Source organism: Oryctolagus cuniculus, chromosome 18 (assembly GCF_051225735.1).
Source record: "Oryctolagus cuniculus isolate XC-2025 breed Fujian yellow rabbit chromosome 18, ASM5122573v1, whole genome shotgun sequence".
Classification (NCBI taxonomy): Eukaryota; Metazoa; Chordata; class Mammalia; order Lagomorpha; family Leporidae; genus Oryctolagus; species Oryctolagus cuniculus.
This window is the reverse complement of record NC_142884.1, coordinates 8,279,675-8,292,011: the sequence shown is the minus strand read 5'-3', so window position 1 is coordinate 8,292,011 and position 12,337 is coordinate 8,279,675. Positions and strand designations below refer to the sequence as shown.

Here is a 12,337-nt window from a genome sequence, read left to right as displayed (position 1 = left end):
CCCTGCGTGTTGTATGTAGCACACATCTGTCACACTCCCTGTGTGTTGTATGTATCTCACATCTGTCACACTCCCTGCGTGTTGTATGTATCACACATCTGTCACACTCCCTGCGTGTTGTATGTATCACACATCTGTCACACTCCCTGCGTGTTGTATGTATCTCACAGCTGTCACACTCCCTGCGTGTTGTATGTATCTCACATCTGTCACACTCCCTGCGTGTTGTATGCATCTCACAGCTGTCACACTCCCTGCATGTTGTATGTATCTCACATCTGTCACACTCCCTGCGTGTTGTATGCATCTCACAGCTGTCACACTCCCTGCGTGTTGTATGTAGCACACATCTGTCACACTCCCTGCGTGTTGTATGTATCTCACAGCTGTCACACTCCCTGCGTGTTGTATGTATCTCACAGCTGTCACACTCCCTGCGTGTTGTATGTATCACACATCTGTCACACTCCCTGCGTGTTGTATGTATCACACATCTGTCACACTCCCTGCGTGTTGTATGTATCTCACAGCTGTCACACTCCCTTGTGTCATATACTACACCTCTACTACACTCCCTGCGTGTGATATCGCTCTCCTGGGAGTCTCCTGGAGGCCTCTCTCGGCCCTCGCTGGCCTGCTTGTCTGTTCTTGCTCCGTCCCACGCGTGCCCGCACCATCGAGCTGGGAAGAAGCCCCTGCCACACATCAGCACAGCCCCATCTGCCCATCACTCCCATCATGCTCTGCGAGAGAAATTCCAGGAGCTCCTTGTTCCGAGCGGCCCTTGAAGCTGGGCCTCGGCCCCGAGACCGTCCCCAGCCTTTCTTTCCTAATGAAAAGATCTCTGCCGGTGGAATCTCTCTCCTTCCTGCCTTTCATCATGGCATTAGAGGATGCGATGCCTGGAGCTGCAGCAGCCCTTTTACCACCAAGAGACAACCAGCCTGGAGGACAAGGCTGACTTGTTTTCCTTTGCCTGCCAGAATGTAGGCTCAAGAACGGTCGTCTGTTTTATGCATTTTGCTCATTACTCTATTGGCAGTGTCTAATGGCACCTGGCTCTCACGGGCACTTGTAATAGAATAAATGATGATGGAAGGAAGGAATGGAGGGTACAGAGGGTGGTGGAGAAAGCAGATGGGCCCTTAGTGACGTGGTTTAGGGCCACACTAATCACATCACCCCTGATAGGAATAGGAATAGGAATAGGAATAGGAATAGGAATAGGAATAGGAATAGGAATAATAGCAACACTCCCCGTGTTATTGAACCCAGGCTTCCTCACCGGCAGAATTCCGGGATGCAATTCCTGCCCTGGCTGCCGTGGTTTTCCCGGCGTGGCTTCCTGTCCACCCCCCAGCTCGCTGTGGGATCTCAGGACTGGACAGGCACACGGGCCCTCCCAGCTGGGGTAGCTGAGGTCAGAAAGGAGCTGGCGCTTTGCAGGGGCCACGGAGGAGCAGCCGCGGACGGAAGCTTCTGTCTCGCTGCACCCCAGCCTCACGGATCTTTTCAGGGGCCCTGTGCTGCCTGATGCTGTGGAGGAAGGAGTGGGGGTGGGTGGGGCTAGGCCTGCGAGGCCCCGGCCTTCAAGGCCAGAGCTGATTGGACCCAGAGTCGGCCTCCGACCCAAAGGTGGCCAATCAGATTGTCCGTCTGTAGGAGCTGTGATGGGGGAGGTGGCCCCTGGCCACACCACGGCCACACCACGGCCACAGCATGGCCACACGGTGACAACGAAGCAAACAGCAGGGGAGGGAGAGCCCCCAGGCCCTGCCTCTGCCCTGCTGCTCTCCAACGTAGACCAGTGGACCCACTCCTGCTGGTTTTGTTTGTTTGTTTGTTTTGACAAGCAGAGTTAGACAGTGAGAAAGAGAGACAGAGAGAAAGGTCTTCCTTCCGTTGGTTCACCCCACAAATGGCCGCTACGGCCGGCGCACTGCGCTGATCCGATGGCAGGAGCCAGGTGCTTCTCCTGGTCTCCCATGGGGTGCAGGGCCCAAGCACTTGGGCCATCCTCCACTGCACTCCCTGGCCACAGCAGAGAGCTGGCCTGGAAGAGGGGCAACCGGGACAGAATCCGGCGCCCCAACCGGGACCAGAACCCGGTGTTGCAGCGCCACAGGTGGAGGATTAGCCAAGTGAGCCATGGCACCGGCCTCCTGCTGCTTTTAAAAAATCATTTTCATGTGTGTGAAAGACAGAGATGTGGAGAGATCTCCCACCTGCTTGTTCACCCCTCAAATGCCCGCAACAGCCAGGGCTGGGCCAGGCCAAAGCCAGGAGCCCGGAGCCCCATCCAGGCCTCCATGTGGGTGCAGGGACCCAGGTACCCCAGGATCACCTGCCGCTCCCGGGGTGCACAAGCAGGAGGCTTGGACTGGAAGGGAAGCCGGGGCTCGAGCCCAGGCCCCGGGACGTGGGCTGCAGGCAGCCGAGCCGCTGCACCTGACCGTCCACTCCACCTCCCTTTGCTCCCCTGGCCCACGGCCAGCTCCATTTCATTCCCCACAAAGACCCAGGGAGAAGCCGCTTGCTGCCCTCCCAGCTTCCGGAAGTCACCTGTCACCTGCACGCCCCCGCCCGCGCCCCTCCCTCCATCTCCAAAGCCCTCATCCTGCCCCTCCCAGCTCCCTCTTGGAGGGACCAACGACTCCCATGGCAGCAGGTGCAGGGGGCAGAGGCGTGCCCGGGCCATGGCTGATGTTTTATTTCCAGGGTTGACTCTGGGTCGCGGCTGCAGAGGCTTGAGGGTGGGGTCGCCGGAGGGGGGGACGGGGACGCAGCCCCTGCCACGGGAGGGGCGGGGCAGGCCACCCCGGAGACCCCCCGGGAGTGGGGGCTGGGGAGAGGGAGAGGACGGTGGCAGGGGCAGTGTGCCTCTGCAGGGCGTGGGGGATGCGGGTGAGTCCTGCGTTAGTTGGACCGCATGGTGTCTTGGATCCACTTGGTGAAATTGCAGAGGTTGGTGTAGACGCCCGGGCGGTTGGGCTGGGCACAGGGGTAATCTCCCCAGGACACGAGGCCCTGCAGGGAGCCGTCACATACCACGGGGCCCCCAGAGTCGCCCTGCAGGGGAGAGAGGCAGAGAGGTGATGAGAGGGAGGGGCCCCGTCCAGGGCTGAAGGGAGGGGGCGGGGCGTGGTCGGCGCTGAGTTGAGTGAAAAGCGGCCCCGCCCACCAGGCTCACGCTATGACCCCGCCCCCCGCAATCACCCTCCTGCCTCAACACTCGCCCTCCCCACATCATTTCTCGTTCACGTTCATGCAAAAATACAGATTTGCGTGTTTATGCAAAACATGAATGCAGATTTGCATGTTTATGCAAACAACAAATGCATATTTACATGTTTATGCAAAATAAGGACACAGATTTGCATGTTTATGCAAAAATACAAATACAGGTTTGCATGTTCATGCAAAAATAAGAGCACAGATTTGCATGTTTATGCAAAATGAGTGCAGGCTTGCATGTTTATGCAAACCACAAACACATATTTACATGTTTATACAAAATAAGGACACAGATTTGTGTGTTTATGCAAATCACGGATACATATTTGCGTGCTTATGTGAAATTCGATGGCAATTGGGCTCAGTTGCAGGGACGCCTGGCTCCTCCCCTGGGCTCCCCTGTTCTCAGGGAGCCCACGTGGCTGCTGGCTGCTGGAACCTCTGAATGTCCACTTTCCTGTGCCTTCATCTTTCTCATGAATTTTTGTCTACATTCGTTGTGGTTTTTTTTGTTTTTTTTTTTTTGTTTTTTTTGCTTTGCACACACACCGTTAGTTAACTGCTCCGAGCCTGGGCTCCTGTCTATGCAGTAGGACTACCGGTGACAGTGACGTGAGTGAATGAGCCGATGCAGGTGCATGACCTCTTGAAATTAGTGGGGAAGGAGGCTTTAGAGACTCGCTGGTTCGGATGCGAGATGGTTGTGGGATCCAGGCGCGGGGTTTCACGCCTTGGCCTGGCTAAGTCTGGCTCCTCCTGTCAGCGCGCTCCAATGCCACCACCTCTCAGTCAGCCTATTTGTGGGACGTTCTCCACCACCAGCGTTTTGCTTTGCTACTTTGTGGCTCCTCCACGCCTTCCAACCACTTCCTGCGTTCCACCCCCTGCATTAAATACCCTTAAAAATGCCTAGCATAGGGTTCCCCCTTTATCCTTTGTTGGGACATTTTTCTGTCATCTGGACTCCCACATCCCTTCTTAGAGTGCTGGTTCGAGTCTTGGCTTCTGCTAACACGCACCCTGGAAGACAGCCCAAGTACCTGGGCTCCTGCTACCCCCGTGGGAGACCCAGCCGGAGCTCCTGACTCCTGGCTTTGGCCCCAGCCCTGGTTGTTGTGGGCATTTGGGCAGTGGCTCCGCCTTTCAGATAACTAAACCTTAAAAATAAACCATATTATTAAAGCCAATTTTATCTTTTTTTAAAAAAAAGATTTAAAGGGGTCCTGGCTGCTTTGGCCATCACCGGCTTTCGGGCGACAGAGCAGGCTCCCCACGTGCGTCTGCGTGGAAGCGGCGGAAGCCTCACCTGACAGGAGTCCCGGCCCTCCTCGTCGCCGGCGCAGAACATGCTGTGGTCTATCTGCCCCGGGTAGGCTTCCTTGCACCGCTCCTCGCTCAGCACGGTGATATTTAAGCACTGGAGGACCTTGGGGAAGGCGTCTGTGGAATGGGACCGCAGTGAGAGGCGGGGCGAGCAGGGGCGCGCGGGGGCGGGGGGGTGGCGTGGGCACAGGGAGGAAGCTGGGCGCTCACGCTGGGAGTTGTTGGTGGTCCCCCAGCCCGACACTGTGCAGCGGGTCCCAGCAGAGGGGCAGCAGGAGGAGATGTTGATGGCCTTGACCGTGCGGCTCTCACGGACTTTGCGGTTCAATTTGATGAGCATGAGGTCGTTGGAGTGACCGGGGTGGGAGTAGCCGGGGTGCGGGATGGACTTGATTCCCTTGAACATCTGCTGCCCGGATTCGTAGACGGGTGACATGGAATGGTGGCCCAGGCGGACCCGGAAAACGCTGAGGAAGGAGGTGCCACCCCAGGCCTCAGCCTCAGCCCCTCACCCCATGCCGACCCCCACCCTCCCCCTGCACCTGCGACCTCAAACACCACCCGAAGCTCGGCCCAAGCCCACCCTCGGCTCCCAGTCCCTGCGCCGTCTTATTCCCGCCTACCCCGCCCCCTCTCACCCTATAAGCGCCAGTTCTAACTCCATCTGCACCCCAAGCCCAACCCCAAACCCAGCTTACTCCAACCCTAGCCTGCTCCCCGTTTGTAAATCATCAATATTTGTCTCCCCAAACCAAATCCAACCGCCGCCCCCAGATCCGGCCTACCCCAGCCCCAGCCCCGACCATCCCAGCTCTCCCTCCTCCTGCTCGCTCCTCTCCAGCCCCCCGCCCCGTCCGGTGAGCCCCACTCACGGCTTCCTGCAGTGGGCGGCCGTGAGCAGCCACTGCGGGGCCACCAGCACCGCCCCGCAGTACAGCTGCCCGGGCCCCAGCAGCAGCGCGCCCTGCCACGGCTGCGTGTCCCTCTCGCAGTCCGACCCGTTCACGATGCGGCTGCTGCTGCCGCTGCGGTCAGACGCGGCGTCCTCCTGCGGCCCGGCTCCCAGGTCCCGGTCGCTCCCGGGAGGTCCCGGGTCCGAGGGGTTGTAGCAGGAAATGTCCTCGTTTGCAAGAACAGGCTCTGGGGACAGAAAATGGGCGGGGCCTGGACTTGGGGCGGAGCTTGGGCAAGGGGGAGGGGCTTAGGCTCTGGAGGCAAGACCAATCAGAGGAGGGCTTGGGCTTTGGGGGCGGGGCCTGGAGAAAGCCCGCTGATTCGCTGAAAAGTGAACCAGGCCTGGGCTCAGGGACAGACCTCAGGTCCAGGTGGGGACACTGGACTCTGGCTGGACCTCAAGGGTTCCTGGGATTGGCCAGAGCTTGGTGAGCAAGACCAGGGGAGAGCGACACTGGGTACAGGAGCACAAGGAGAGAGCCAAGGCTGTCGGGGCAGGGCCCAGGGAGGGGATCTTGTCCCAAGAAGCAGGGCCAGGCCCTGGCAAGTGGGGCCAGGATGGGAGGCTGCAGAGCCTGAGGCAGGGGAGGGGTGTAGAATCCACAGGGGATTCCATCCTGCAGGGTCCTAGCTTTGGGAAGGGATGTGGGGCCGGAGTGGCATTTCAGACAGAGTAATCTGGCCTGGGGGCGTGGCTGAGGATAAGGGGCGGAGTCACACCTCCTGGGGAAAGGGCTCAGCAGGGCTGGTTTTCCAAATTCTCAAACACAAATGTGTTTCCTGAATCTCCCTTTCCACCCCATCTTCCCACATGAGACCTCCAGACAGGGGCTGGCACAGTGGCTTAGTGGGTAAAGCCGCTGCCTGCAGGGCCAGCATCCCATATGGGCGCTGGTTCAAGTCCTGGCTGCTCCACTTCCAATCCCACTCTCTGCTATGGCCTGGGAAAGCAGTAGTGGATGGCCCAAGTCCTTGGGGCCCTGAGGCCATGTGGGAGACTTGGAGGAAGCCTCTGGCTCCTGGTTTCAGATCGGCACAGCTCCGGCCATTGCGGCCATCTGGGGAGTGAACCAGCAGATGGAAGACTTCTCTCTCTCTCTCTGCCTCTCCCTCTCTCTCTGTGTAACTCTGCCTTTCAAATAAATAAATAAATCTTAAAAAAAAAAACCTCCAGAAAGATACAGATACTGTGTGTCCTCATCAGTCCCCTCCCCCCCAAAGTCCACTTATGGCTTCCTTCCCCTCCTGATGACCCAGAGAAGCCCTGACATGGCCAAGAAACACGGACACAAGCACTGTCAGCCCAGCTCATATGCACGGCGGCATGGGCCCTCCCCGGAGTCGTGGCCACGCGCACATGCTGCATGTTTCTTAGCCATAAGGAGCTACAGGTGCACCGACATGTGACATGGTGACAAGGTCACACTCAGGGGACATTTGCACACACACACACCCAGCATGCCATCATGAAGTCATAGCACCACCGTCACATGGCAGCCATCTCACGGTGACAGCCGCTCTGCCCCCTTGGTCCCCTGAGGCGGGGACAGGAACTCGGGGCTCATACTCAGCCATGCCATCGCATGGACCGTGGCATTCATGCAACCGCACAGCCACACACAGTTGCATATATGTGGAGTCATGAACAAGCACTCAACCCCTCCACAAACCTGCACACCCCTTATGTCACACCCAGCCACTGCCGCTCAATCACAAATGGCCGCCTGCATGTGCGGTGCCACGCATTTTTGTGGTGACAACCACTTTTGTCATGCACGATTCCTTGGCACAGGAAGAGGCACCCCCGACACCTGTGGTCCTACGCAAAACCGCCAGGCAACAGTGGTGTTCACACTCATGCTCACCCAGCCCCACGCTCACTCGGCTGCACCCACCCCTCACAGTCACCTCATGTGGGACAAGGGACTGCACACGCGTGTGCACACACACAGCAGTCACAGGGCCCCAGGCAACGCATCAACCATGCTGGAGCCATACCCAGCCTCATGCAGTCCCCAGGGACAACTCTCCAGTGCCACATGACTGGCGCCCCGTCCCGGTGCACACGCACGCACACACACACACACGCGCGTGCATGTGTGCTCGGTTCTGGTTACCTGCAGCTCCGAGAATCACGGCTGCGGCCAGAGCACTGAGCATCCACACCCGGGGGCCTCCTGCAGGAGCCATGGCCGCTGCACCTGCTGGGGAGGGTCAGAGGATGGCGGCCTGGGTGAGTCTGGGGGCCCTTAGCCCCTTTCTCTACCCTGTCTCCCGCAGGACATTGCCCCCAATAGTGCTGAGCTGGGGCCTTGCAGCACAGGAGGGCGTGTCCAGCACCCGCAGTCCATGCGAGGAGGGAGGACATAGAGGTGGGCGCATCCAGGACCAGAGCCACAGGTGGGCCTGTGAACCGAGCCCCCTCCCCCCGCCTCACCTGCTGCGTCCCCCAGGCCGCGGTGGTGGGGGGAGGGACCCGCTCCCGGCTCGGCCGAACGCTTCTGAGGCTTGCGCCGCCTGCCTGCCGCCTCCTCGGCTCTGGGCACCGGGCCTGGGTTATAACCACCCACTGGTCCCGCAGGCACATTCCCCGGGAGTGAGGCGCCCTGTCTGTGGGCCTTAGCAATCACTCCTCCTGCCCCCTCCCCCGGCCGCCTCCACCCCCAGAGCACCCCCCACACCCAGTTCCCAAGGCCACTCCCTCCCTCCCTGGCCCTGGGGATGGGGAGGGTCTCCGGGCCAGCCTTCACCACCCTGGCTTCTCACCAGCTCTGGCTGGTTGCTCTTGGCGCAAAGATGTCTTCCTGTCTCCTGTGCCGCTCTCTCATTCTGCCTCCCTGTCCCCTGCCTCCCTCCTCTTCCTTCTTTGTCCCCGCTTCTTCTTCATGCTCTGTCCAGTTCTCTGGGCTTTTCCTGTCCCCTCAGAACCTTCCTGAGCCTCGGTCAGGATTTGCTAGCCTGAGGGTCTCTCTGTCTCTCTCGCTCCCTCTGTTTCTGGCATCTCCAACTTCCTCTTCCTCCATCCGTCTGCACCTGCCCCTGCCTCTGCCTCTGCACCTGCTGTGCCCCTGCTCTGCGCCCGGGTCTCTGTGGCGCTCTCTCCTGATCAGCCCTGCCGTTCCCGTCTCTGCACAGCCCTTACAGGTCTGACTGAGGCACTATAAATGGAGCCTGCTTAGAGCACACAGGCCGATGAGCTCTCACACACATCACACCGTGCCTCGGGTCCAGGACATGAACGTAGCCATAGCAACCCCTTGTGAGCGTCTGTGGCTCTCTGTATCCTTCCCTCCACACCTGCCTGATGCCTCCCTCTCCCCTCTCCTCCTTGGTCTCTGTTTCCAGCTCCGTCTGCACCACTGGGTCCGCTCTCCACCCCCCCACCCCACCCCGCCCTGGTATCTCCCTGTCTCTCCATCTCCTTCGCCCAGTGTTTTGGGCCAGGGAGACCCAGGCCCCTTTGCAAAGGACCCCCCTGCCCCATTTCTCCTGCCCCCACCCTGAGGCCCAGGTCACAGCACGGAGAGAGGCCGGGATCCAGTCCTGGCGCCCCGGCAGGTGCTCGGCCCAGCTGGCACACGCAGGCGTGGGTGAGAGGGCTGGGCAGGGCCATTCGTCAGGAGGAAAAGAGGTCAAGAGGCCAGGATGGGGGCGGGCAGCTCCTGGCCTTCTGGGAAATGGGGCACTGGGTGGGGGCCCAGGCAGCGGCTCCCCCGCCCCCCGCCCAGTGCTGGGCTGTCAGGGCGGCCTTGCTGGGTTCCTTCTCCGCACCCGTCTCTGGCTCTGTCTCCCGGTCTCGGGCCCCAGGAGGAGGAGGGGGACAGACATCCGTCTGTGGTGCCTGATGCAGGCAAGTCTGTGACAAAGACAGCTGCAGGGGTGCGCTGGGGGAGCTCACGGAGCTGCTGCCTAGGAGGGACACCCAGCACCCGCTCAGCAGGGGGGATTCACAGCCCTGGAGCCGGGCCTTAGTGCACAGCAAAAACACAAACCCAAAACATGGGGCCGGCGCTGTGGAGTGGGTAAAGCCGCTGCCTGCAGTGCTGACATCCCATATGGGCGCCGGTTCGAGTCCCGGCTGCTCCTCTTCTGATCCAGCTCTCTGCTGTGGCCTGGGAAAGCAGTAAAGGATGGCCCAAGTCCTTGGACCCCTGCACCCACATGGGAGACCCGGAAGAAGCTCCTGGCTCCTGGCTTTGGCCTGGCCCAGCCCTGGCCCCTGCAGCCATTTGGGAAGTGAAGCAGCGGGTGGAAGATCTCTCTCTCTCCTTTGCTGTGACTTTGTCTTTCAAATAAATAAATACAAATATTTTAAAAAGTTTATTTTGATTATGGGAATTAGTATTTCATGCACTAAAGGGACAAAACCAGCAATCAACTCCTCCTTAGTCTTTTTCTTTTCTTAAGATTTACGTATTGACTTGAAAGGCAGAGTTACACAGAGAGGAAGAGAGAGAGGGCTTCCACCCGCTGCTTCACTCCCCAGATGGCTGCAGGAGCCAGGGCTGGGCCAAGAGCTTCTTCTGGGTCTCCCACGCAGGTGCGGGGACTCAAGGACTTGGGCCATCTTCTACTGCTTTCCCAGGCCACAGCAGAGAGCTGGATCGGAAATGGCACAGCTGGGACTCAAATCAGTGCCCATATGGGATGCTGGCACTGCAGATGGCGGCTTTACCAGCTACGCTGCAGTGCCAGCCTCAGTAAATCTTTTTTTTTTTTTTTTTGACAGGCAGAGTGGACAGTGAGAGAGAGAGACAGAGAGAAAGGTCTTCCTTTGCCGTTGGTTCACCCTCCAATGGCCGCCGCGGCCAGCACGCTGCAGCGGGCGCACCACGCTGATCCGAAGCCAGGAGCCAGGTGCTTCTCCTGGTCTCCCATGGGGTGCAGGGCCCAAGGAACTGGGCCATCCTTCACTGCACTCCCGGGCCACAGCAGAGAGCTGGCCTGGAAGAGGGGCAACCGGGACAGAATCTGGCGCCCCGACTGGGACTAGAACCCGGTGTGCCGGCGCCGCAGGCGGAGGATTAGCCTAGTGAGCTGTGGCGCCAGCCCAATAAATCTTTTTTTTTTTTAAAAGATTCCAGTACAGAGGAGCAGTAGAGCCCACAGTAGGGCACCAGCCCTCTGCTGTCAGGATTCCGTGTCATCCACCGCACACCCTCCATTTCCCCATCTGTAGAATGGGAGTGATAATGGTACCCACGCCCACAGGCTCGGCCCGAGCACCCGATGTGTTCACGCGTGTTCACGGAACATTCCAGGGAGAGAAACTTTGGCCACATGTCAGAATAAACTTCCCTTTTGATCATGTTTCTCCGTACGTCTTGAAGTGCACGCCACGGAAAGTCCCTTGCGCAGGGTCGGGCCTGCTGGTGTGGTGAAGTCGCTGTTGTGTTGTTGCCATGGTTACCGTGACCGTCCCCAATTACCTGGGTTGATCTTGGCCTGCAGAGTCACCGGCTGGCCTCCACCTGGTAACCTTGGAGGCCGGCCTGGGCCTGATTATCAGTTGTGACTTCTGGGGAAGACTGGCCTGGGCGGGGCAGACTCAGGCCACTCCCATGGCCACTCCCTCCCCACGCTGTTCGAATTTCTTTGGTTCAGATCTTTCCTAGGCCTGCACTGGCAGCCACAGTGCCCACCCCCCTCCGGAGCCTGCACCAGCCGGGTGGCTCACCGCCTGGCTTTTCTATGCACGCCCCGTCCTGTGAGGCTGTCAGACCCTGTCCCTGCCCACGTGGTGTCCAGCTGGCTGCAGCCCTGGCTCAGCCCTGCGCCATCACCGGCTCCAGTCTCCCGGCTCTGCTCAGTCCTGTGCATGGCCCCAGAGCTGCTCCTGCTCATAACCCCGCCATGGCTCGCACTGTGCTTGGGAGAGAGCCCTGGCCTCCCGGAGCTGCTGCCCCAGGTCCTCTCCCATCTTATTTCCTGTCACTCCCACACCCACACAGTGGTCCTGCCCCCGCCCCACCCCATCTTTGCTACCACAAAGGGAGCCCAAGGAAGGGTACCAGCCAAGCAGGGGGTGTCCAGGTGACTTCCTGGGAGTCAAGTTTGGGGGCTGATGTTGCGGCACAGTACTTTAAGCCACCACCAGTGACACTGGCATCAGAGCCCTGGTTCGAGTCCCGGTTGCTCCACTTCCCAAGCAGCTAAGCAGCTCCCTGCTAATGCGCCTGGGAAAGCAGTGGGAGACGGCCCAGGTGCTTGGGCCCCTGCACCCACATGGGAGACCCCGTGGAGGTCCTGGCTCCTGGCTTCTGACTTTGGGCTGATTCAGCCCTGGTTGTTGTGGTGGGGAGTGACCCAGTAGATGGAAGACCTCTCTCTCTCTCTCTCTCTCTCTCTCTCTCTCGATCTTCCATCCACTGGGTCACTCCCCAAATGGCTTCAATGGCTGGGGCTGGGCCAAGTTGAGCCCAGGAGCCAGAAGCTTCATCTGGGTCTCCCATGTGGGTTCAGGGGCTCAAGCACTTGGGCCATCTTCTGCTGCTTTCCCAGCTGCATTAGCAAAGAGTTGGATCAGAACTGGAGCAGCCAGGACTCGAACCAGAGTCCATATGAGATACCGGCATGGCAGGCAGCGGCTTCACCCACCGCACCACAGCGCCAGCCCTGGGGTATCCTCTTCCAAGCCCAATTTCCAGACAAGGAACAAACACTGTGAAGGAAGGACTTCCTGGGATCTGGAGCTGGAACACCAGCCCCCGACCGCTCCTCTGTGGGGGGCACCGGCACCACAGGACGAGCGGAAAGGACAGAGACCACGGGAGAGACGCTCGCTGCCCCCGCTCGGGCGCCACCGCCGCATCAGGGAGACCTGGAC

The 12,337-nt window shown here is 59.5% G+C and overlaps 1 protein-coding gene across 3 annotated transcripts; it reads right to left on the bottom strand.

Annotated features, from left to right (window-relative positions):
- Positions 1 to 2,664: 2,664 nt before the first annotated feature.
- Positions 2,665 to 8,412, bottom strand: KLK5 (kallikrein related peptidase 5). 3 transcript variants are annotated; one of them, XM_070063571.2, is made up of 6 exons: positions 7,949 to 8,045; positions 7,629 to 7,715; positions 5,430 to 5,697; positions 4,768 to 5,024; positions 4,541 to 4,674; positions 2,665 to 3,069 (listed from the first exon to the last, which is right to left on the bottom strand). In XM_070063571.2, exons 2-6 carry the CDS (start codon positions 7,699 to 7,701, stop codon positions 2,917 to 2,919), a joined length of 885 nt encoding a protein of 294 aa, XP_069919672.1. In that variant the 5' UTR covers positions 7,702 to 7,715; positions 7,949 to 8,045; the 3' UTR covers positions 2,665 to 2,916. The 3 variants fall into 3 exon arrangements, with proteins under 3 accessions (XP_069919672.1, XP_069919673.1, XP_069919675.1); XM_070063572.2 differs by having other exon boundaries at positions 2,672 to 3,069; positions 7,629 to 7,712; XM_070063574.2 differs by lacking the exon at positions 7,949 to 8,045 and adding an exon at positions 8,278 to 8,412 and having other exon boundaries at positions 2,690 to 3,069.
- Between the last annotated feature and the right edge of the window lie 3,925 nt (positions 8,413 to 12,337).

Excerpts from the sequence above, each read along its gene's own strand:
- KLK5 (XM_070063574.2), bottom strand. The coding sequence starts at position 7,701 with ATGGCTCCTGCAGGAGGCCCCCGGGTGTGGATGCTCAGTGCTCTGGCC. Across the intron at positions 5,025-5,429 it reads GCCGCCCACTGCAGGAAGCC|CGTTTTCCGGGTCCGCCTGG; the intron begins GTGAGTGGGGCT and ends CTCCTTCCTCAG. Across the intron at positions 3,070-4,540 it reads AGGGCCGGGACTCCTGTCAG|GGCGACTCTGGGGGCCCCGT; the intron begins GTGAGGCTTCCG and ends TCTCCCCTGCAG.